The sequence below is a fragment of the Chiloscyllium plagiosum genome, chromosome 6 (genome assembly GCF_004010195.1).
Source record: "Chiloscyllium plagiosum isolate BGI_BamShark_2017 chromosome 6, ASM401019v2, whole genome shotgun sequence".
NCBI classification, from domain to species: Eukaryota; Metazoa; Chordata; class Chondrichthyes; order Orectolobiformes; family Hemiscylliidae; genus Chiloscyllium; species Chiloscyllium plagiosum.
In genome coordinates this window covers 88,701,535-88,726,558 of record NC_057715.1, presented here as the reverse complement: position 1 = coordinate 88,726,558, position 25,024 = coordinate 88,701,535, and the positions used below count along the sequence as shown (strand labels likewise).

The 25,024-nt window shown below is 41.7% G+C and overlaps 1 protein-coding gene across 1 annotated transcript in view; it reads right to left on the bottom strand.

Moving 5' to 3' along the window:
- Positions 1-25,024, bottom strand: part of nbeaa (neurobeachin a) — an 849,844-nt gene that overhangs the window by 630,428 nt on the left and 194,392 nt on the right. The window contains exons 17-19 of the mRNA XM_043692709.1: positions 22,601-22,693; positions 16,139-16,247; positions 1,892-1,973 (exon numbers count right to left, since the gene is read on the bottom strand). Coding sequence (XP_043548644.1) covers positions 1,892-1,973; positions 16,139-16,247; positions 22,601-22,693 — 284 coding nt within the window. The remainder of the gene's footprint in view (positions 1-1,891; positions 1,974-16,138; positions 16,248-22,600; positions 22,694-25,024) is intronic.

The following is a 25,024-nucleotide window of genomic DNA, read 5'->3' as shown; positions in this document are numbered from 1 at the left end:
TTTAGAAGATTAAGGGGTGATCTAATAGAAACTTACAAGATAATACATGGCTTGGAGAGGGTGGACACTAGGAAATTGTTTCCGTTAGTCGAGGAGACTAGGACCCGTGGACACAGCCTTAAAATTAAAGAGGTTAATTCAGAACAGAAATGTGGAGACATTTCTTCAGCCAGAGAGTGGTGGGCCTGTGGAATTCATTGCCACAGAGTGCAGTGGAGGCTGGGACGCTAAATGTCTTCAAGGCAGAAATTGATAAATTCTTGATGTCACAAGGAATTAAGGGCTACAGGGAGAATGCGGGTAAGTGGAGTTGAAATGCCCATCAGCCATGATTGAATGGTGGAGTGGACTCGATGGGCTGAATGGCCTTATTTCCGCTCCTATTTCTTATGGTCTTATGGACATACTTGGTAGGATGGATTAGGAGAGAATTAAATGCATTTCAAAAAAAGAGATATGTGCACAACTTTTTAAAGCTGCAATGCATGTTGAAAGAGCTGTTTATAAAGCTTACAGGATACTTTAAGTTATAAAGTGCACCCACATCTCCCACTTCCTCCCACATACGAACTACCCATGTGTGAAAAAGTTGCTTCTCAAATCCATTTTAAATCTTTCTCCTGTCAACTTAAAAATATCTTGTCTACTTTTGAACTCCCCTACCCTAGGCAAAAGACCTTTGCTGTTCACCTTATCTACACTCCACATGATTTTATGAACCTCTATAAAGGTCACCCCTCAATCTCCTACACTCCAGTGAAAAAGGTCCCAGCCTATCCAGCCTCTCTCCCAATAACTTAAAACCTCCAGTCCTAGCAACATCCTTGTAAATCTTTTCAATTTAATAATATCCTTTTTATGGCAGGGTGACTAGAGCTGTACGCAATACTCCAAGTGTGGCCTCACTAACCGTCCTGTACAACTGCAACATGACATACCAACTTCTATATTCAACGGTCTAAGCAATGAAGGCAAGTGTAACTCAACTTTCAAAGAATTATGCACCTGTACACCGAGGTCTCTCTGTTTAACAATACTTTTCCACATTTAACACGACACTTGCTGATTATTCCAGGCAGAAACATTCATTAAATAAGTCACATCTGAGTTATTTCTTGACTATATTTATTCATTCATGTGGTTACTGCTGGTTGAGACAGCTTTTATTGCCCATCTCCAGTTGCCCTTGAGAAGGTACTGGTGAGCTGCCTTATGGAATTGCTGCAACCTACGTGACCCACTGTGCCCTTAGGGAGGAAATGTAAAACAAGTTCCAAAGGAAGTCTTTGAAGTGAGTAGGATAGCTTAACTGGAGACTTTTTTTTAAAAGAACAGATTAAGGAATATATGAAAAAGTGATCAACTTTGTTGGGCATTCATTTTCTAAAATATTTTACGTAGGTTCAACCAATTAGAACCACAGTTTATTATGGTTTAATCTGGCTGCACGGTGACAAGCAAAAGGCTAAGACTTTGGAAGTGACTATGAATTACTATTCTACTTATCTTATCAACATTTTCACATCACAGCACCATTTAAAGTTAAAAGGGAAAAACATTAAAGGGAGCATCATAGAAGCTTTAACTTGAAATTGCAATTGAGAAAACCTTTCTAACTCGTGTGTGTCTATAATGTTCTGCTTTCAATAAATGTACATTTATATGTAAAGACCTATCACACATTACAAAAAGAGTGTAAAATATACCAAGTTTCAAATTGTTTTACAACAATGAATTAGAAATGATCTGGAAACAGATCTTCAAAGTACATTATAATTTCATCAATATACAGTCATCCAAGACATGGTCAATATCATTCTACATCTGTGCTATAAATGTAGTTGAAGGATTGCATGATCTGAAGCTAATACTAACCATTATCTGTACTTACTTGGGTTTTGAATTTTTATCGTTGAGTCAGGTTCTGGATGAGGCTTGTGAACAACTTGCGTACACACTTGTTCAGTCAAAATCTATAAACAAAATGTAAAAGATATGAGTAAACTCCTTCACATTAGTAAGAACACTTCCATAATTTCTAACAATTTCCTGACATTAGTATAGAATTTGCCGTGATAGAAATGGTGAGATGATCAACTCCCATTGTTATGATGGAAGACCTCTGGAGTACACACATGTACAGTTAAAACTAAAAATCTATTAAGTGGTTATCAGATACACCTTGCTTTTCTCGACAGTATGCTAGCAGAAGCTAATAGAGGTGACACTGAAATGACTGCAATACTATGACCTTTCTGTACTCATTCACTGATTCTACATTAAAAGTGGCTGAAAAGGTTGAGACCAGTGAATTCAGGAGTGATTATGTTTTGAACCTATATTATTGGGCAACATGTCATTAAAGAAAATTATGACAGTGTGGAGACTCATTTCTGAGAAGAAAATTAGTGTTGGAGCTTTAAGGAATTAAAGCATGATGTGTTTTCTATTATCTCTTAGCTCTTCCCCAAGTCCATCCACCTTTTAAATCTTTATTTGGTTTTCTGTACATCATCGAATTCAAATTACATTTCCAGTTTTGATCTTTTTATGTCTCTATTATGATATGGTGTTAGATCTCAGTTTCCAATGAGAGTCCGAGTCACGGGATGGTATCAGGTAACCTTTATTGCAGTTTTATTTTCACTACAACTTCATTACTCAGAACAATAAGGCACCTAAAAAGCTTCAGAATGTCTTAACTTACACAGTGCTGAAAATGCAGGAGAATCGACGTTTCGGGCATAAGCCCTTCTTCAGAAATGAGGAAGGTGTGCCAAGCAGGCTATGATAAAAGGTAGGGAGGAGGGACTTGGGGGAGGGGCGTTGGGAATGTGATAGGTGGAAGGAGGTTAAGGTGAGGGTGATAGGCCAAAGAGGGGATGGGGGCGGAGACGTCAGGAAGAAGATTGCAGGTCAAGAAGGCGGTGCTGAGTCTGAGGGTTGGGACTGAGAGAAGGTGGGGGGATGGGAAATGAAGCTGGAGAAATCTGCATTCATCCCTTGTGGTTGGAGGGTTCCTAGGCGGAAGATGAGGCGCTCTTCCTCCAGGCGTCGTGTTGCCATGGTCTGGCGATGGAGGAGGCCAAGGACCTGCATGTCCTTGGCGGAGTGGGAGGGGGAGTTAAAGTGTTCAGCCACAGGGCAGTTGGGTTGGTTGGTGCGGGTGTCCCATAGGTGTTCTCTGAAATGTTCCGCAAGTAGGCGGCGACTCCCCAATGTAGAGAAGGCCACATCGGGTGCAACGGATGCAGTAAATGATGTGTGTGGAGGTGCAGGTCAATTTGTGGTGGATATGGAAGGATCCCTTGGGGCATTGGAGGGAAGTGAGGGGGGAAGTGTGGGCGCAAGTTTTGCATTTCTTGTGGTTGCAGGGGAAGGTGCCGGGAGTGGAGGTTGGGTTGGTGGGCGGTGTGGACCTGACGAGGGAGTCGCGGAGGGAGTGGTCTTTCCAGAACGCTGATAGGGGAGGGGAGGGAAATATATCCTTGGTGGTGGGGTCTGTTTGGAGGTGCTGAGATATCCCTTCGTAATTGCATCTCTGGCACAGGCTTCCCTCAGTAATTTACTTACAGTCATGTATAAAGTTTAACTGTTGATAGTCCTTACCCCAAGGGAAATACTGCTGCACTCAGCAATTTCAATGTATTTCCAATTAAGCTAATCATTTCACTGAACGGCAAAGAGATGGGCAGACATGTGGTCCACCCCGGTCCTTCTTCATGTTTCCCAGACACACATCTCCTTTCTGCAGGCTTTCACAATGGACACTTTATTCAACTAAATTCCTGCCTAGGCATTTGCCAGCTACATCATGTTAACTGCCAATTAATTGGATACTTGCCTATCACTTCAGGACCTTTTAAATTCATTACTAACCTCATTACAAAAATACAAAAGATTATTGATTTTTTGCTCATTGTTATAGTATCAGTTCCAACAGAGTTGTGTGGTTACACCTAATGCTCAACTCACATTCCATGGCCTATTTATTTCTCCCCATAATGATATGAGGGTGGTTTTTATTGTCTATGACTGGTTTGCTCTCAATTTTATTTGAATCTTTTCCCTCACGCTTTTAGTGATCAGTGAATCTATAAATACTTCAGAATATATATCTCTGATTATCTGAATAATCTTAACTAAAACCTACTTAGTATTGTAACAGATTAAGTAATTCAAAAGCACTAATTAGTGTGAAGTGTTCTTATCTACGTCTTAAGGAGAAGTAACTGCAGCTGCATATTCTGTAGACCTCGAGTCTACAGAGCTATTGTTCTAGGTACGCTTTCTATGCAAGAATGGTTGCCTCATGGGTTGCTTATCTTCCAGGAGCATAACCTGCAGAGTTGCAGCAGAAGCCAACTGTTGTCAGCAACATTTGATGAACAAAAAGAGACAATACAAGATAAGAACCATTAGAACAAAGAAGGCCATTTCCTGCACCAGTGAGGTTCCCAAGGATCCCAACCAGCCCGTACCCAACTTCACAAAGTGGAGGAGAGAGGCCATTTCAATGTCCATTCCTTTCCTAATGTGTGCTATCAGATCAGTGATCCACTCAGAGTTGTCAGGGATCTAGGTATAGAATTCTGCTCCAATCAGGGCACAAGTGCCTCCTTTCTTTGCTAATATCCAATCAAGGACTATCCAGTTCTGCAAAGCTGTTTTCTGGATGGCCACCATTTCAGTGCTAATCTTATCTAAAGCTTGGGAGATATCATTGGCTACCAGTTCTTAGATGACTGATATGTTAATGGAAACCCTTGCTAATTTGGCAGTTCCTTGGGAGGGGGGCAGGATGGCAAGGAACATCTCTCAAACATTTGCTCATGCTGTATTTTCAATATAGAGAGATGCATGATGGACAAGGGGGAGCGACGTAACTCAACTAACATGATCCAGTCCATGATGAGGGAAAACCGACGTAGGCCTTGTGTTTGCACACAAAGTAAGTACCAACTGGTCAGCCAGAGCATTTCCTCGGGCTTCTGTGGGGTTTTCTTTGGTACAGGCTTTACATTTCAGGATGGAAACTTCTTGGGGTAATTGTACAGCTTCAAGTAGATTTCATTCCCATTTTGGATGGGGGTATCTGCAACTGTAAGAAATCCCCTCTTTTGCCATAATGGCCCAAAATCATAGGCTATTCCAAATGCATAGCAGGAATCCATGTAGCTATTAGTTGTCTGTTCCTCTGCCATCTTGCATGCTTCTGACAAATCACTTAGCTCCATCTGTTGGGCAGATGCTCCAGCAGGGTATCTACCTTTTATCATGACTTTATGTAGATTGGTGACTACCCATCCCACTGTTCTGATACCATTTCAATGAAAGAGGACCGTCCATAAAGAGAATGAGGTCCAGGGTTCTGCAGAGGTTCCTCTGCTGGTACAGCTGCTTTGTCTATTTGTTTTAAAATTTTCACACAGTCATGTTCTTCTACATAACTGCCTCCTCCCTCTTCTTGCTGTCTGGATACTGGGAGCATAGTTACAAGGTTAACTGGGCTGGCCTGTATGATGTGGAGATTGGGGGCTTCTAAGACTGCTATCCAGCAGGTCTATTTGACTGCTGTCATTTGTGATACTCTATTCAATGACAGTAAGGCATGTACTATGTGGGGACACTTAACAGTTAGTTTTTGGTCAAGGACCAAACTGTCGCTGGTCACTACAGCCTGACATGCGGCTTCCATGGACCTCAAGCAGCTTCTGCATCGCAGGGCTACTTTTTTGCCGAGTAGTATCCAATGAGTTTTTGTAAATCCCATGTTCTTGCATCAGTATGGCTGTCATGCATTCTTCCTTTTCATTTGCAAAAATTGTAAATAGCTTCCAATTGGCAGGAATTCCCAAAGGTGGTGCCGAGCATATGACCTTTTTTAGGTCCTTAAAAGCCTCTTGCTTTTCCATGAGAGTAGTAACCTCCTTTGGTGTTCTCTTGCCCTTTAAGCAATCATTCAGTAGCTGTGCTAGTTATGTATAGGAATAAATCCAATTCCTGTTCAAGTTCAACAGTGTTACGGACCAGGCCAGACCCCTTCAAAACATTTCAAGAAAGTAGCCTAGAACCTAACCTTTTCTTATTTTAAAGCAGACGTAAAGTAGATATCCCAGGTATGATGCAACTGGTCAAACCATTTGGCTTTAAGTAAAGCAGAATTTATTTAACCTATACAGTTGAAACACGAAGAGGAGAAAACAGAATTTAAAATAACTTAATTATTTGAAAACCCAACCAACTCAATATGGCAACTTAACTAAAGAACTGCTGCAAATCTCATAACATCCCATAAACATACTCTTTGGCAAAAGGCAAATTCAAACACCAGTTCTTACAGGCAGGAGAGATTGTTAAACTAGGGTCTTTCCACATATGTCAGCATGCCTGCCTTTACGGCCTCTCTTAAAAAACCCAAGGACAAAATAACCTTGTTAAAGTGACAGCATTGTCACAACAGTCCTAAAAAGGATCTGAGCTCCTGGATAGTAGCGGGTGCGTGGGCTTCCGAATTGTTGCAGTTCTGTCCTGAATAAGCTCTCTTTTACCCACTGAAATATTTGGCCCCACATACACAACCTCTTACTGCAACACTTGAGCCATGTTAAAATTGGCTTTATATCCTTGGAAGTACAAGTAGTCCAGCATGACTCGAAGGTGCTGTTCCTGTTTCGGAGGTGACCAGAACATCATCCACGTACTGAATAACCATAGAAGACATAGCAGAGTGTTTCTTGCAGGGCCATGTGAAATACAGTAAGATTGCTGTGGAACCCGGTGGTAACCAGGTACAGGTGTACTGTTGCTGGGTGACGAAGGCAAACTGCTGTTGGACTTCAGGTGCCGAAAGATACAGACCAGAATCTGGAACATAAATACTTCATGGTGATAATGTGGGGGCATTAAAAATAGTGGTAGGATCCATGACCAAAGGAGCCTTCTGATCAATGCACCGGTTGGCCCTTCTATAGTCAGCGGTCAAGCACCAAGTTGTGTCCAGTTTTTGCACTGGCAATATGGGGCTGTTGGAGGAGCTGTGTGTTCTCACCAATACGATTTGTTCTTCTGGTTGTCGGATGTTGAGCAAGATTCCTGTGATTAAGGCTGGGCTAATGGGGTATTCTTTGATACAGAGAGGGACGACTCTGGTTAACAATGCTCATTCGATCTGCAGAAAGCAATCATTCTTATCCTTTGCCCAAATTGGGCGGTCTCTTAACTCTTTTTTTTCATGCGTCTGATGGACCAGGTCACTTTACCATCCTCGAAGTCCAAAGAGAAATGTACCTGGGTCAGAATATCCATTCCCAAGAGAACTTGCTCCGCCAGTCTTACCCAAACCGAGGTAATTAATTCTTGCAAGCCCAATTTAATGAACACTGTGCGTGTTCCTTTAATAGTGAGACTTTCGTCTCCACTCCATGTGCTGTTTGTGTTTTCCGGTCCAAGGGTAGCAATTTTCTGTAATACAGGAGTAAACAGGTTAATTTCGCTCCAGTATCCAAAAGACAGTAGATTGCTTGGTTGCCCAACATCATAGGAATGTAAGTCCCATCCCCTCGTTGACGTACGAGAGCCATCAGGGAACAGTGAGAGTGAGCAGAGTCATCGAGTTTTTTGTTACGTTTAACATCTGTTGTTGTGCAGTCATATTCTTGATCCTGTCTACCAACAATTATTCTGGGGAGGGATTTGATCCTGGTTTAGAGTTGCCTTGCAGACCACTCCACCAGTCTCCTTGCTTGGCCCTTCTTTGCCGCAATAATGGTATTTGGCAGGAAGCCTTCCTGACTATTATTCCTCAACTGGTCTTCCCCTTGTGGCTTGCATTACTCTCACCTTAATACCCATGTCCCTGTCTAGCCTATGGCATCCTCAGGCCACATTTCCCACTGTCACCAGATTGTCCCCCCAGTTGTGATGGGCTACTTTCAACATTTTAGCTAGCTCCGGCTTCAGTCCTGCATGAAGGCAGCCTTTAGTGATCCCACACGACAGTCATCCAGGTCATTAGGTTCTCTAATGTCAAATCTTGAGTAATCTGACCATACCACCTTAAACCTTTTGAAATAATCCAGTGGATCCTCATTCACTTTCTGTGTTTATGCTATTATCTTCATCAGGTCAGTCGCTGGGGAACATATGTCTCTCGTAACCAATTCCGTATTGCTTCCTAGGCCCGTCCAAATTGTTCGTCCATGCCCAATCCTTCATACACTCTTCTACTCAATTATTTTCCTTCACTAAGAGCTGTCAATACTGACTATCGGTACAGATTGTAAATATCCCTCAGCCATTCCACTTGCTTCAATGTTTTCATTCCCCCCTTTTCAGGGGCGGATATCTCATCTATCTATTCTGAATCTGCAGGCGCAAGGTAGTTATGTTTTCTATAAACAAATGGTAGTGGTGCCCCATCGTCCTTGTTGTTTTTCTCCTCAGTTTTAACTTTTGTCCTTTTACTTTTCAAGGGAGCAAACCATGGTTCAGTCTCTTCTTCTGAGTTACCAGATGAGTCCGAATCAATGTCGAAACCAGTTTACCTCCTTTGTGCTCTCTTATTAGGCTCTTTAGATAATTGCTTCTAGAGTTTCTTGTTTTCTGACTCTAATTCTTCACACTTTCTTCAAGATTCCTGCACTTGCTTTGTAGCCTCTTAATTCTTCACATACCACATTTAACTGTTCTTTAACGCTGGTTAAATCTCACTCATATTGAGAGTGTGTGTTATAATTTCATTTTGCTGTCGAACCTACCCCATCAGGATGAGAGATCACCTTATTCATTCTTCGCTTTCTTATGGGTCATTTCTACCCAGACCCTTTTAATATCATGCAGGGACCATTGTCCCATTGAGGTATTGTACTTTTGTCCGATTTAGAGTCACAGAGTCATAGTCATTTCCACGGAGGTTTTAGGTAGGTTGAATTGTTGTTCTATATATTCCTTTAGTTTCTGTAGAATTTCATTTCCTGATATTTGGGCCTACCCACCCTTAGTTGTTGACAGTTCTGTATTCTTATCGTCTGCTAATTATGACTCAACCCATGATAATTATGTTAAAAATCACAACACCAGGTTATAGTCCAACAGGTTTAATTGGAAGCACACTAGCAGGACAATCACCTGATGAAGGAGCGTCGCTCCGAAAGCTCGTGTGCTTCCAATTAAACCTGTTGGACTATAACCTGGTGTTGTGTCATTTTTAACTTTGTACACCCCAGTCCAACACCGGCATCTCCGAATCATGATAATTATGGGTTGAGTCGTGGGCTTAATTAGCCTAGTTGGAGACAATTACCTCAACTCCACTGTGTGCAGACATCGGAGTTAGGGAGCTCAAGCCGCATACCCCGCTGGGATTTGGAATCGCATGAAGGGAAAGACTGTCAAGGACTTTTAATAAGAGGAGTCCTTAACTCTCTGCCTCCAAGTTGGGTGTCTCATCTAAGAAGGGATCTTGGTTCCTTCAGCAATCCTGCCAAGTACGCTAATTGTTAGATTTCAGTTTTCAATGAGAGTCTGACATGGAATGGGGTCAGGTAAACTTTATTTTCACTACTGCTTCATTTCTCAGAGCAATAAGGCACACAAAAAGTTTTGTAATGTCTTAACTTATACAGGTCAAACTTAAGACCATAAGACATAGGAGCGGAAGTAAGGCCATTCGGCCCATCGACTCTATTCCGCCATTCAATCATGGCTGATGGGCATTTCAACTCCACTTACCGCATTCTCCCCGTAGCCCTTAATTCCTTGTGACATCAAGAATTTATCAATTTCTAACTTGAAGACATTTAGTGTCCCAGCCTCCACTGCACCCTGTGGCAATGAATTCCACAGGCCCACCACTCTCTGGCTGAAGAAATGTCTCCGCATTTCTGTTCTGAATTTACCCCCTCTAATTCTAAGGCTGTGTCCACGGGTCCTCGTCTCCTCGCCTAACGGAAACGATTTCCTAGCGTCCACCCTTTCCAAACTTAGAGCACACATGCCCCCCTTTGTTTAGTATTGGTCAGCAACGCTGAGTTATCCCTTTATAATTAGATCTCAAGTCCATGTTTCCCAGACTCTTTCATCTCCCTTCTTGAGATTTTTCACAATGGACACTGTATTCAAGTAAATTTCTACCCAGACATTTGCCAGCTACACCATGTTAACTGCCAATTAATTGGATGCTTGCCTATCACTTCAGGATCTTTTAAATTCCTTATTAACCTCATTACAGAAAATGCAAAAGAAAATTGATTTTTGCCAATGGTTAAAATATCAGTTCCAGCAAAGTTGTGGTTACACCTAATATTCAACCCACATTCCAATGTCTGTTCATTTCTCCTTTACTGGCTGAGACTGGTTTGCTACCATAATTTTATTTGCATCTTTTCCCAAATGCTTTTAGTGATCAGTGAATCTATAACTGCTTCAGAATGTATATCTCTGATTATCTGAAGAATCTTAACTAAAACCTACTTTTAGTATTGTAACAAATTGATTATGTAATTCAAGAGCATTAATTGGTGTGAAATGTTCTTATCTATGTTATATGCATTAATAAATGCAGTTGTATATGCTATAGATGTTGAGTCTACACAGCTACTATTGTTCTACTTTTGAAGACGACTTTATGCAAATAGTTTTCCAAGCATTCTAACTACTGACAGCCGTGTTCTACTACATTAGCCATGGTGGCTGTTGGACATTTCATGCTGCTCAATCATGGGTATCCCTAACATACGGTTAAGAACTTTGTTAACTTTGACCTGTTCTGAGATACCACAGGTCACTTGCACAGAATACCACCTTTAACAGGTGCCAGTTTAAAGGAAATCTCTGCTGAAAATCCCACAATAACACTGCGGAAAAGATGTGAGCTAAGTGAACAATAAGAACTCAATCTACACTACTGAGAGCAAATTCCAGGCCATCAGGTCCTACACTGAACATTGATTTGCATCCCTAGAAACAAGGTTAACATCTGTATTGGAATAACAACTGATCATCTAAAATCAGAGGGATGTCACAAGGGACACCATCCTTTAATGACAGTTGCTGTTTTGGGCATGCTTATATACACAAAACCTACCACTAGCAATCACCCAGATAACTCTGCATTTCTGATCAAGTCTTCTGATCTTGGCCTCTGCAGAAATGCAGAGCGTACCTTTATTGTGTCATTGGATGACAGGGGGCTGGGCACTTCATGTCTGCTTTTTATGACGCTAGTTCCTGTGGTTTAGTAGGTGTTCACTAACACATTGAAAGGCTTTTGACGTTTAAACAACTTTTTAATGGTTTAGTTACTGAGTACGAGTCAACTGCCTGAGGAAGTGGTAGAGTGGAGTACAGTTACAATATTCAAAAGACATTTGAATAGGCACATGAATAGGAAAGATTTAGAGGGAGGTGGGCCAAATGCAGGCAAATGGACAAGTACAGTTAGGAAACGTGGTCAGCACTGATGACTTAGACAGAAGGGTCTATTTCCGTGCTGTATGACTGCGTGCCTTCCTCCAATCTTCATTGAACCAAAGCTGATCTCCTGTCTTGGTGGTAATGGTAGGGTGGGGGTTATGCTTGCAACAAGATTGCTGATTGTGCAAGAGTACAATTTTGCTCCTGACAGCAGCCTAGTGCCTCATCGATGCACAATGACTTTTTGAAGTCGATCCCATTTATCGCTGTGATAATGCCACAAAACAACATGTATGATATTATCAATGTGAACACAGGACTTTGTCACTACAATTACCCCGTGGTCAATCTTACCAATAGTGTCTTGGACAGTTACTTTTATGGAAGGCAGATCACTGGGGAGAAGATCAAATATTTTTTCACCTCTTGTTGGTTCCTACCTGCCTGCCACAGACCTAGTCCAGCAGCATGCCCTTTAGAACTTCAGCAGCAGTGGTGCCGGAGACCTAAATCCCTCACACAGCAAATTCTGGGCCTTTTCTCCACAGGATATTCAACATGGAGCAGTTCTGATTCACCAGGAGATTCTGTTGCCTATGCTTGACACAATGCCATGAGACTTCAATGTGGTCAGAGACAATGTTAAGTGCTTCCAGCATAACTTCCTTCCAGTTACATAACACAACCACCATTTCTGTTTGACCTGTAATATCAGAGAGACGGGCCTTAGCTCGGGATGGGAAGAAGGCCATACAAAATAGGAACAGGAGTAGACTATTCAGCCCTTTGAGCCCCGACCACCATTCAATGGAATCATGGCTGAACGAACTTTCCTCATATCCACGTTCCTGTCCTTTCACTATAACCTGAAAATGTGTTGCTGGAAAAGCGCAGCAGGTCAGACAGCATCCAAGGAGCAGGAGAATCAACATTTTAGGCATGAGCCCTTCTTCAGGATGCTGCCTGACCTGCTGCGCTTTTCCAGCAACACATTTTCAGCTCTGATCTCCAGCATCTGCAGTCCTCACTTTCCCTTTCACTATAACCCTCAATTCCTGTGATGATCAAGAATAATGGTGGTGTCTGGGACATTGTCTCTTAGGTCATGCATCTTTTCCCCTCTTGTTGGTTCCCTCATCAGCTGCTGTAGACCGTCTAGTAGCATTAGTGAGCAGGCTGTTTGACCAACCTGAGTGTGTTCTCACAATTGTACGACTTGCATGTTAAGGAGGTCTTTGCAGGATCAACAGGACAATGTTTGCCATTGTCATTCTCGATGCCTAGGCTTATCCATTTTCCTTTCTGTAGTTTATAACTAAATGGTGTGCTAGGCTATAACATACGGCAGTTAAGATTCAACCATATTGCAGTAGATTGAACAAATAGTGGTCACAATAAGACACAAATCCTGATTTTATTGAATTCAAATTTCACCATCTGCCATAGTGGGATTTGAAACCGGTTCCCAGAACATGACCTGTGTCAATAGATTAATAGTCTAGTAATAATATCTTCCATATCATGTATTTTGTTCTACATTAACAATTTAAAACGCCTCAAGTTTGAAGTAGTTTCAAAGTATTTTCAATCAAGTTGCACCCAATACACAAGACACCTATGAACACTAATTGTGATTCATTGGGGTCTGCCTCAGTTCAAATAATCTTCATCAGCATCAAATCTGGATCCTCTTGACAGCCTTATCATTGACTGCTCATTTTATGTATAAGTTTGAACATTTTTAAAATTATTTTGTCAACAACCACACTGGGAACAGAAATGAATCTTTCAGAATCAGTCCTTCTCAAAATGAGGGAAACCAAAGGTGAACAAACTAGTAATAAATTAAGCTATGGATCTTGCTTGTAAGATTGCTTTTTTACTTCAATCAAATTACTATAGTGGTGGCATTTTCAATGTTTTTGACTAACAAAGATTAAACAACAGTCAGTATCAAGAATTTAATACCCAAATTCCTTCCACCCACCCAGCCAACAGAAAATCTATTTTCTTTGGTAACAGGAAATCAAAATGCAGAAAGGAACAAATTTATTGACGAGTGGAAGTTAGAAATCAAAATGCAAATAGCAGCACAATTAGCTTAGGTACGATATCACAAACAACAATGGCATAGATTGAGGGATCCTTTTCCTTTTTTGCTGTGGAAAAAACAAATCAAATGGTCTTTTTCAATGAATGATTCCTTTGTATTGTTCCAATAAACGCATTATGATGACCCCAACTGATGTAACTACTGGACAAATCACATCCAGACTGGAATCTCCACTTGATAAATCATATTTTGTTTTGTTTTATTTCATGATGTCGTCTTTCACTGAAACACATGCATGCCATGCTGCAGATCTACTATTTATGATAAAATATACATTTATTACAAAAAAGATAAAATAGAATAAACCAAACTACTTACAATTTGAAATATTTCAACACACAGTATTCCATCTCTCCTAATGACATTCTTTACCGTGCTCAACATCAAAAGAGACTTCCTTTCACCACCAGCTCCAGAGTCTTGACTTAATTGTTCCATACAATTCCCAGTTTGATCGCCGTTTCTTGAGTGTTCGCGCAACTGACTTCAGACTTTCTCAGCTTTAAATAACCTCTTTAGAGTTCTAACCAAACAAAAGACAGTGGGTGGTGGTGGAGGGTTGCTTTTCAGACTGGAGGCCTGTGATCAGTGGAGTACCAAATGGATCGGTGCTGGGTCCACGACTTTTCATCATTTACATAAGTGATTTGGATGTGAGCATCAGAGGTAGATGACACCAAAATTGGAGGCGTAGTGGACAGCGAAGAGGGTTACCTCAAATTACAACAGGACCTTGACCAGATGGGGCAATGGGCTGAGAAGTGGCAGATGGAGTTTAATTCAGATAAGTGTGAGGTGCTGCATTTTGGGAAAGCAAATCTTAGCAGGGCTTATACACTTAATGGTAAGGTCCTAGGGAGTGTTGCTGAACAAAGAGACCTTGGAGTGCAGATTCATAGCTCCTTGAAAGTGGTGTCGCAGGTAAATACGATAGTGAAGGCGGCATTTGGTATGCTTTCCTTTATTGGTCAGAGTATTGAGTACAGGAGTTGGGAGGTCATGTTGTGGCTGTACAGGACATTGGTTAAGCCACTATTGGAATTTTGGAGACCAATTCTGGTCTCCTTCCTATCGGAAAGATGTTGTGAAACTTGAAAGGGTTCAGAAAAGATTTCAGAGTTGGAGGATTTGAGCTATAGGGAGAGGCTGAACAGGCTGGGGCTGTTTTCCCTGAAGCGGCGGAGGCTGAGGGGGTCACCTTATAGAGGTTTACAAAATTATGAGGGACATGGATAAGATAAATAGACAAAGTCTTTTCCCTGGGGGATGTTCAGAGCCAGAGGCCATTGGTTTAGGGTGAGAGGGGAAAGATATAAAAGAGAGCTAAGAGGCAACTTTTCCACACAAAGGGTGGTACATGTATGAAACGAGTTGGCAGACAAAGTGGTGAAGACTGGTAAAATTGCAACATTTAAAAGGTATCTGAATGGATATATGAATAGGAGGGGTTTGGAGGGATATGGGCCAGATGCTGGCAGTGGGACTAGATTGGGTTGGGATATCTGGTCGGCATGGACGAGTTGGACCGAAGGGTCTGTTTCCATGCTGTACATTTCTATGACTCTATGACTTCTGGACTGGAACTTCCAAACTACAATCCTCACACTGAGGGCATCCATTTTCTAACTTCTCTGAACTAACTTTTTCCTGGGAGAAACTGATTTGTACATCCAACTTCAGTCAGAATGGCTGCGAACTAAAATCAAAAGCTTTCCAAGCTATTGATGTCTTCCCATGCCACACAAAAATTCCTAATATCTTACACAACTTATATTACAATATTCTAATATACACAATACTCTAATATTTCTATTTGATACTTATGCATTGAGTGAAAGATTAACTTCTAAAATCTAACATTTGAACTGTGTTTTAAAAATATTTTAATTTCATCAAATAAAGGTGCACTAAACGTTAACTGTTAGTTAACTAAAATACAAATTACGGTCACTTTTGTATTTAAAGACTGTGTTGAGGAAAAGTAGCAACATTTTACAACCTACATACAATAAAGCTACAGAGTACAAGATAAATTGCACTGTTGTCTATAAATATGCTAATTTGCTTATTTTTTTTTATCCATTTAAAAACAATGTTCAAAATGAAGATTGTTATACTTTTTCGAGGTTTACTGTTACCCACAATTCATCCCATAAAACAATCTAACAACTTTTAAGAACTAATCTGACAGCAAACATATTAAAAAACATACTGGACATAGCAGTTAAAAGTAAATCTGCTTATGACCAATGCCAGAACACTTTCAAATAGGGGCTAATTCAATTTTAACCTATATAGGCAAGCATATGTGCACAGACTTTAGATTATTCCAGGAGTCATCAATTTGTAAAGTATTTTTTTCACGTGAACACAAGGAAAAATTATTGCACAGAATGCATTGGCAATTGCAGCTTTACCTTTTCTTCTCCACACACAATGCATGCAAAATTCAGAAATCTGACAAATAGCCGAAAACAATAAGTTTTTATGGTTGTTCAAGCTGCAAGTTAACACAGCAATAAATTTACCTTTGAACTGTAGTAAGTCTAACATATGTTTCTCACAAGAATTAGGGTAGTTGACACGTTTCTTTTGTGTTCAACATCTTACCTCATAGAGTGTGTTGTACGTTGTTATAGTAAGAGTATTGGTGTGAAGCATTAACCTTTCTCCAAGAAGAGTGAACAGACTGTGTGTGTGCATGATCTCCACCTTCCTTCTGAAAGAATCACATGATTATACTAGACATGACTGATAATAGTTTGTTTTGCATAATGATGAAAAAAAAATTAAAATCACCTTCTCTAAAGAGTCACTTTTGTTATGACCATTGCCCAAGCAGATGGAAGTTACTTAAGGATATAATTCAATTACATTAAGATTGTGATCTCTTTACAACTCGTAATGAAGGCATATAACCAAGTAAATATCAGAAATTTAGAATATTTAAGACATTCAATATGCAATTTAATTACCTTTATTCAATATCACAATGTTTTAAAGCATTTTACACAACGGTTTCCTGATTTTAAGTGGAACAAACATTCATGTAGTAAACATGAACCAACAATGCTGAACCAACAATCCATGAACAGCTATGAGGTGAGTAAACAGTAAATGGATTTTTTTTTTGTTATTGTCACTATATTCAAAAATGTTCTTAAACACAACTGAACATTTCTTTTTCTCCAATCACCAAATCATTTTTTTTCTTTTATCAACTACCGCAGTAAATCACCCGTGTTTCCAACTCAAATCACTTACATGCAAAGCTTGCAAGGGCAATGCAAACTAAATGAAAACCAAATTTCAGAGAGAGATGGGGCAGGTGGTGAATCAAAATAGAGTTAGAACAAGTGAACTCATTTTAGTTGATTCATTTCACATACATGCTATGCATGCCTTTGTGGTAAGCAATCAAGAGTTTTAATTTTATTGCTTACTGTGTTGTTCCAGTTACACCTAGAAGTGTTATGCCAAAGGAGGCTGCCATTCAGCCCATCATAGGAGTGCTTGCTCTTCAAATCAGCATCAGTACTGACTGCCAATTTGCTGCATTTTCAGTCCCTTTGCACATTACTTCTATTTAAATAACCATCCAATGCCCTATTGAATACCAGCCTCCATCACAATTGGAGGCAGTGCATTCCACACCCAAACTACAGTACTCACTAAGCATAAAAGCTTTCCCCCCCCCCATTACATTTACTGATGTAAGTCACTTTAAATCTGTGCACTCTGGGTTCTTGATACTTGCATGAGTGCCAAGTGTTTATCCATGAACTTTATCATGCTTACTCACAATTTCAGAAACTTCAATCAGATCTTAACACAGTTTGTGGAAGGCTCTTCAAAAGAGGGGTTGGGCCTGGACTTAATTTTAGGTAATGAAGTTGGGAAAGTGGCTCAAGTAGCAGTGCGGGAGCACTTCACAGCCAGCAATCCATTAGATACAAGATTCTTATGGGAAAGGACAAGGACAAGCCTGAAATCCAAGTTTGAAACTAGGGGAAAGTCGTAGAAAATCATTTGGCCAGATTTGGACTAGGAGAAATTATTTCAGGGAAATCTGTGTCAGAACAGTGGTACACATTCAAGAACACAATAGCGAGAATACAAAGCAAACACATTCCAAGAAAGGCAAAGAGTGGGACTAACAAATCCAAGGAACCCCAGATATCAAAGAGAAGTGGACAAAGAGAAAAAGTGAGGCAAATAGCAGAGGTCTGAGAAGAATACATAATGTGCAAAGAAAAACTTAAAAAGAAAATTATGAGAGCATAAAAGGGATATGAAAAGATAATGGCAGGTAAAATAAAGGAAATTTCTAAGTTATGTTCCAACTACATTAAAGGTAAAAGGATAATTAGGGATCCACAGTGGTCATTTGTACATGGCACCAGACAACATTGGTAGGGTCCTAAACAAATACTTTGTGTATGTTTTCACTAGTGAGAGAGTTGTTGTTGTATGGGAATCAAGGAGGACTGCAATATTCTTCAAGAAATTAGCATACATATAGAGGAAGTTCTGACCGGTCAGGAAGGCTCAAAAGTAGATAAACCTCCAGAACTGGCTGAAATGTATGTTCAGAGAGGCAAGTGAAGAAATAAAAGGGGTGGTGGAAATAATTTTTAATTCCCCTCTAGCAACAGAATTGCTGCTAGAAGACTGGAGGACAGTCAAAGTGGTACCAGGATTCAAGAAGAGAGCAAGGAATAAACCAGGAAACTACAGGTCAGTATGTCTAACCTCGTAGTGGATAAACTACTAGAAGCAATGAGGGACAGAATCAATATGCACTTGGAGAAACAGGGATTCATCAAAAACAGTCCGTATAGTTTTGTTAAAGAGAGGTCATGCCTGATCAACTTGATTGAATTTTTCGAAGAGGGATAAGGTGTGTAGTTGAGATCAATGCATTAACGTACTTAGCTTTCAGGAACATTTTTGATAAGGTCCCACATGGGAGACTGGCAGCAAAGTTAAGAGCCCATAGAATCCAAAGAAATGTGTCTAATTGCATCCAGAATTGGCTGAGTGTCAGGAAGCAGAGGATGATAATTGAGGAGCATTTTGTGACTGGAAACCTGTGTTCAGTGAGGTCCTGCAGGAATCAGTGTATGGGCCCTTGCTGTTTATGGTAGATATAAAGAATTTAGGCCTGAAGGGTCTAAACTGGAGGGTTGATCAGTACAGTCGCGAATGATTCAAAAATTGGTGGGTTGGTAAGAAGTGATTTGGGCAAGACAAAGCTAGGGAGCACATAATGAATGATAAGATCCTGGGAAGCACTGGGGATCAGATGGACACAGGTGTGCATATCCAATCTCATAGGATAGCAGAACAGTCGATAAAAATGTTTATAAAGGTACATAGGTTACTTGCCTTTATTGACAACAGTACAGAGTTTAAGAACAGGGAGATTATACTAGAGCTGTACGAAATGTTGGTTCGGCCACAGCTAGAGTATTTGGTGCCTTCTGGAATCCACATTACAGGAGGGGTGTGAATGCATCGCGAGACAGCAGAGGAGATATAGCTGGAAATTTTTAGTTATGAAGACAAACTTAGTGAACTGGGGTTATCCTTGGAAGGATAACTGTTTTCCTTGGAAGAAAGGAGACCAAGGAAAGAAATGTATGCGGCATAAAATTATGAAGGGTGTGGATAGGGTACACAAAAACGAATGTTTCCCCTTGTTGAAGGATCAATGACCACAACATAGATTTTAAGGTAAGGGGCAGGAGGAGGAAATGAGGTGGTGAGAATGTGGAATTCAGTGTGTGTAAGAGTGAATTGAAAAGTGTGGCACTGGAAAAGCACAGCAGGTCAGCATCCGAGAAGCAGGAGAACTAGCCTCCATCAGTACTGTGGGGCGAGCAGCGAAGGGGGGCTGAGCGACAAATAGGAGGGTGAGGGGGATAGATGGAAAGGAAGATGGACAGTTCAAGAGGGCAGTGCAGAGTTGGAGGGTTGGATTTGTGATGAGGTGGGGGGGAGGGGAGATAAGAATACTGGTGAAGTCCAAGTTGATGTCGTGAGGTTGAAAGGTCCCAAGGTGGAAGATTAGGTGTTCTTCCTCCAGTCGTCGGGTAGCTTGGATTTAGCGGTGGAGGCAGCCCAGGACTTGCATGTCCTTGGTGGGAGGGGGAGCTGAAGTGGTCGGCAACAGAGATATTTCCTGAAACTTTCCATGAGTTAGTGTCCTATCTCCCCAATGTACAGGAGACCATATCGAGGGCAATGGACCCAGCAGATGAGGTACTTGGATGTGCAGAAAAATTTCTGCTGGATGTGAAAAGGTCCTTTGGGGATTTGGACGGAGGTCAGGGGGAGGTGTGGGAGCAGATTTTATACTTCTTGCAGCAGTAAGCAAAGGTGCTGGGAGTGGAGGCTTGGTGTGGGGGGTGGGGGGTGGGGGGTGGGGGGGGCAGGGGCGGAGGTGGACCTAACGAGGGAGTCACGGAGGGAAGGGTCTCTGCGGAACGCAGTTAGGAGAGTGGAGGGAAGTATCTCTCTGGTGGTGGTGTCTGATTGTAGGTGGCAGAAATGGCATCTACAAATTGCTTTCCCAGCTATTTTTCCCCCACTTCCACCCTCTTATTTATCTCTACGCCCCTTCCCCACTACCTCTCCATTCCCCACATTATTGATGAAGGGCTTATGCCCGAAACATTGATTTTCCTGCTCCTCAGATTCTGCCTGACCTGCTGTGCTTTTCCAGTGCCACACTTTTCGACTCTGCTCTCCAGGTCTGCAGTCTTCATTTTCTCCTAACGTGTCTAAGAGTGATTAAGGCAGAAAGTCTATAACATTTAAGCTGCATTTAGATGTACACTTGCAATGCCAAGGCACACAAGGCAATGGGCCAAACACTGAATAAAAGGATTAGAATAGTCAGGTGGTTGTTTTTGCCCAGCATAGATTCGATGGGCCAAAGGGCATGGACTGCAGCATGGAGGAGGCAGCTCACCACCATCTGCTTAAGGGAAGCCAAGGACAACAATAAATGCTGGCCAGCCAGCGAGGGCCACATACCATGAAAGAGTTTTTGAAAGAAGGTTCTTCTATGCTGTAGACATGTATGACTCTAAGATGTGGGAGCAGAAGTTGGCCATTCAGCCCATCGATTCTGTCCTGCCATAATGAGATCACAGCTAATTTAATTACCCGCAAGTCCATTTTGCTGTCTTTTCTCTGTAACCCTTAGAGTCACAGATGTACAGCATGGAAACAGACCCATCAGTCCAACCCTTCCATGCCGACCAGATATCCCAACCCAATCTAGTTCCACCTACCAGCACCCGGCACATATCCCTCCAAACCCTTCCTATTTATATACCCATCCAGATGCCTCTTCAATATTGCAATTGTACCAGCCTCCACTACTCCCTCTGGCAGCTCATTCCATACACTTACCACCCTCTGTGTAAAAGATTTGCTCCGTATGTCTTGATTTCCTTATTGATTAAGGGAATGTGTAACTCAGCTTTAGGTACATTTAATTTAGTTTCTTCCGAGTCTAGCGAAATTATTATTTTTTTTAAACAGAGGGCTGTTGAAGCTGGGCTATTAAATATACTTCTTTTTTGAGATTATGCCCTCTGGTCTTAAACTCTCCCACAAAGGGAAACAACCTGTCCACATCTAAACTCTCAAATCACCCAGACTTTTGAAAATTTCAATAAGGCTCGTGTTCCAATAAGTACAAGTCCAACCTACTCAATCTCTCCTCATAAGACAATCCCTCCTTCCCAGTTCCAGCCTGATGAATAAACCTCGACTACCTCCAACATCATAATAAGGGACCCAAAACTGTTCACAATATTCCAGCTGTGGTTTGACAAGTGTTTGGATAATTTTAGCAAAACCTCTTTACTTTTATACTCCATTATCTTTGAAACAAAGATCAACATTGCATTTTTATGCACAAACCTAGGCTATAATACACTCACTTTCCTTCACCCAAGGCATTAACATACATGGCATACCTGTGCCCTTTCATTTCTTCAAAAAGATTCCTTTCCTGGCTAGACTAAGAATATATTGATCTGGGACCCAGCCCTGCCTGTAGTATAAAATATCATTTCCCAATTTGACCACGTGCACTGTATACAACATAGAACATTACAGCACAGTACAGGCCCTTCGGCCCTCGATGCTGCACCGACCTGTGGAACCAATCTGAAGCCCATCTAATCTACACTATTCTCATCCATATGCCTATCCAATGAACATTTAAATGCCCTTAAAAGTTGTTACAGGCAGTGTGTTCCACGCGCCTACTACTGAGTAAACAAACTACCTCTGACATTTGTCCTATATCTATCAATTTTTAAAAATTATGTAATTTCTGCCGTGTAGTCCTCACTGATCATGTAAGCTGTCTGAAAATCTCTATTTGTATTTAATCACAAATGTGGTGACCTGTGATTTCTATCTTTTAATTTCACGCATAAATACAATGTCTCTAAGACATCCTATAATTCTAGCACTGTAATTAAACCTTTAACTTTGCAACCCCTTTTTATTCCTCACCCTATCTATCCGTAAGAACCTTACAACCAGGAATATTTAAGATACATTACCATCACTGCAACTGTATAGATTTTCTCTCCTTACTGAGAAAAGTCACTAGTTATCCAAACACTTTATACACTCAAATTTTGTAGTTTTAAGTTTTATTTATTTTTCATATTTTAAAATAGCTTTGTCATCCCTTGGCCCTTTTACAGCTTTTGTAATTCTCTCAACCACAGCTTGCTTCTTGTTTTGTGATACCTGTTTCCTAACAAACGATTGAATGCCACCTCAAATCAACTCAGAAGACACAAACCGAAGAGATTTAAAATAGACCTTGGACTGAACTACAATCAATAAAGTAAAATAAGCTGGAATTTCAATTCAAAATATATTAAAGCATAAAAATGAAAATTTCAATACAATGTCCCAACCATTCTCAACAAAACCAAGCTCTGCATTGCTATCTCGCATTCCATGGACTTCTCAGTCTGACAAAAAGAAAACAGTTGATTTATCTTAAAAGAAAATTAACTTGGCTATACTCACTTATGACCAAGGTGTTTGAGGAAGTATCCCAGAACTTTCAGTGCTTGAACACGGATGCTTTCACTTTTTGAAGCCAATAATTTGTAAATAACACTGAAGAAACAATAAATACACCAAACTGATTGCAATGATTTATGATATCACTGTTAACAATATTTTTAAAACAAATTAAATCAGAATCATTGATCCTTATAATCTTTGCAACTTCTACTTATTTGCTATGGAATGGGAAATAGGAAAGGGCATAAAATTTAAGGGCAAGAATCAAATTAGATCACATTGTAAAATAATGTGAACGGGACAAAGAATGTTCAAAAGACAAGCCTTGAGCCCTTGTGTCTTAATGTCCAGAAACTTGCAATGAAATGGATGAATCAGCTATGCAAATAGATATAAATGGACATGACATAGTTGCAATTACATAGACATGCTGCACAGTTACCAGATATACCCCGAATATCTAAGGGTACTCAGTTTTTAGGAAAGACAGACAAAAAGAAAAAGGAAGTGGGCAGGTAGGGTAGCACTAGGCAAAAGTGAGAACTGCAGATGCTGGAAACCACAGTTTAGATCAGAGTGGTGCTGGAAACGCACAACAGGTCAGGCAGCATCCGAGGAGCAGGAAAGTCAACATTTCGGGCAAAAGCCCTTCATCAGGGATAGAGGCAGGAAGCCTCCAGGGTGGAGAGATAAATGGGCGGGGGTGGGGGAGAAAGAGAGCTGGGGAGAAGGTAGCAAAGAGTAAAATGGGGGTGGGGATGGTGATAGGTCAGAGGGCAGAGTGGAGCGGATAGGTGGGAAGGGAGATTGGCAGGTAGGACAGGTGCTGAGCTGGGAAAGTTGGAACTGAGGTAAGGTGGAGGGAGGGGAAATGAGGAAACTGGTGAAGTCCACATCGATGCCCTGGGGTTGAAGTGTTCTGAGCTATGCCTGTCTCTTTGTCGGCTACGTAGAACAGTCCATCTTCCGTAATTACACCGGCACCACTCTCCACCTCTTCCTCCGCTACATTGATGACTGCATTGGCGCCACCTCGTGCTCCCTCAAGGAGATTCAGCAGTTCATCAACTTCACCAACACATTCCACCCAGACTTTAAATTCACCTGGACCATCCCTGACACCTCCCTGCCGTTCCTGGACCTCTCCATCTCCATTAATGACGAGTGACTTGACACTGACATTTTTTACAAACCTACCGACTCCCACAGCTACCTAGATTACACCTCTTCCCACCCTACCTCCTGCAAAAATGCCATCCCGTATTCCCAATTCCTCCACCTCCACCGTATCTGCTCCCAGGAGGACCAGTTCCACCACAGAACACACCAGATGGCCTCCTTCTTCAGAAATTGCAATTTCCCTTCTCACGTGGTTGAAGATCCCTCCAACGCATCTCATCCACATCCCACAACTCCGCCCTCAAACCCCACCCCTCCAACCGTAACAAGGACAGAAACCCCCTGGTCTTCACTTTCCACCCTACCAACCTTCACATTCACCATATCATCCACCGACATTTCCGCCACCTCCAAACGCACCCCACCACCAGAGATATATTTCCCTCCCCAACCCTTTCCGCAAAGATCATTCCCTCCGTGACTACCTAGTCAGGTCCACGCCCCCCCCTACAACCCACCCTCTTGTCCTGGCACCCTCCCCTGCCACCACAGGAATTGCAAAACCTGCGCCCACACCTCCTCCCTCACCACCATCCAAGGCCCCAAAGGAGCCTTCCACATCCAAAGTTTCACCTGCACATCCACCAATATCATTTATTGTATCCGTTGCTCCCGATGCGGTCTCTTCTACGTTGGGAAGGCTGGACACCAGCTCACATAGCGCTTCAGGGAACATCTCCAAGGCACCCGCACAAATCAACCCCAACACCCTGTGGCCCAACATTTCAACTCCCCTTCCACTCTGCCGAGGACATGCAGGTCCTGGGCCTCCTCCACCGCCATTCCCTCACCACCCGACACCTGGAGGAAGAACGCCTCGTCTTCCGCCTCAGAACACCTCAACCCCAGGGCATCAATGTGAACTTCACCAGTTTCCTCATTTCCCCTTCCCCAGTTCCAACCTTCCAGCTCAGCACTGTCCTCATGACCAGTCCTACCTGCCAATCTCCCTTCCCACCCCCCCACCCTTTTATCTCTTCACCCTGGAGGCTTCCTGCCTCTATTCCTGATGAAGGGCTTTTGCCCGAAACATCGATTTTCCTGCTCCTCGGATGCTGCCCTGACCTGCTGTGCTTTTCCAGCACCACACTAACCAAAACAAAAAAGAGGATAGCACTGCTAATTAAAGAGCTGTAATATAAGAGTGTGGAAGTGTATTAGCTACAGTCAAGTGCTGTTTGTATGGATGGAGCTTAAAAACAAAAATGGGTAGAACACAATAGTGCAGGTTGTATATAGACCCCC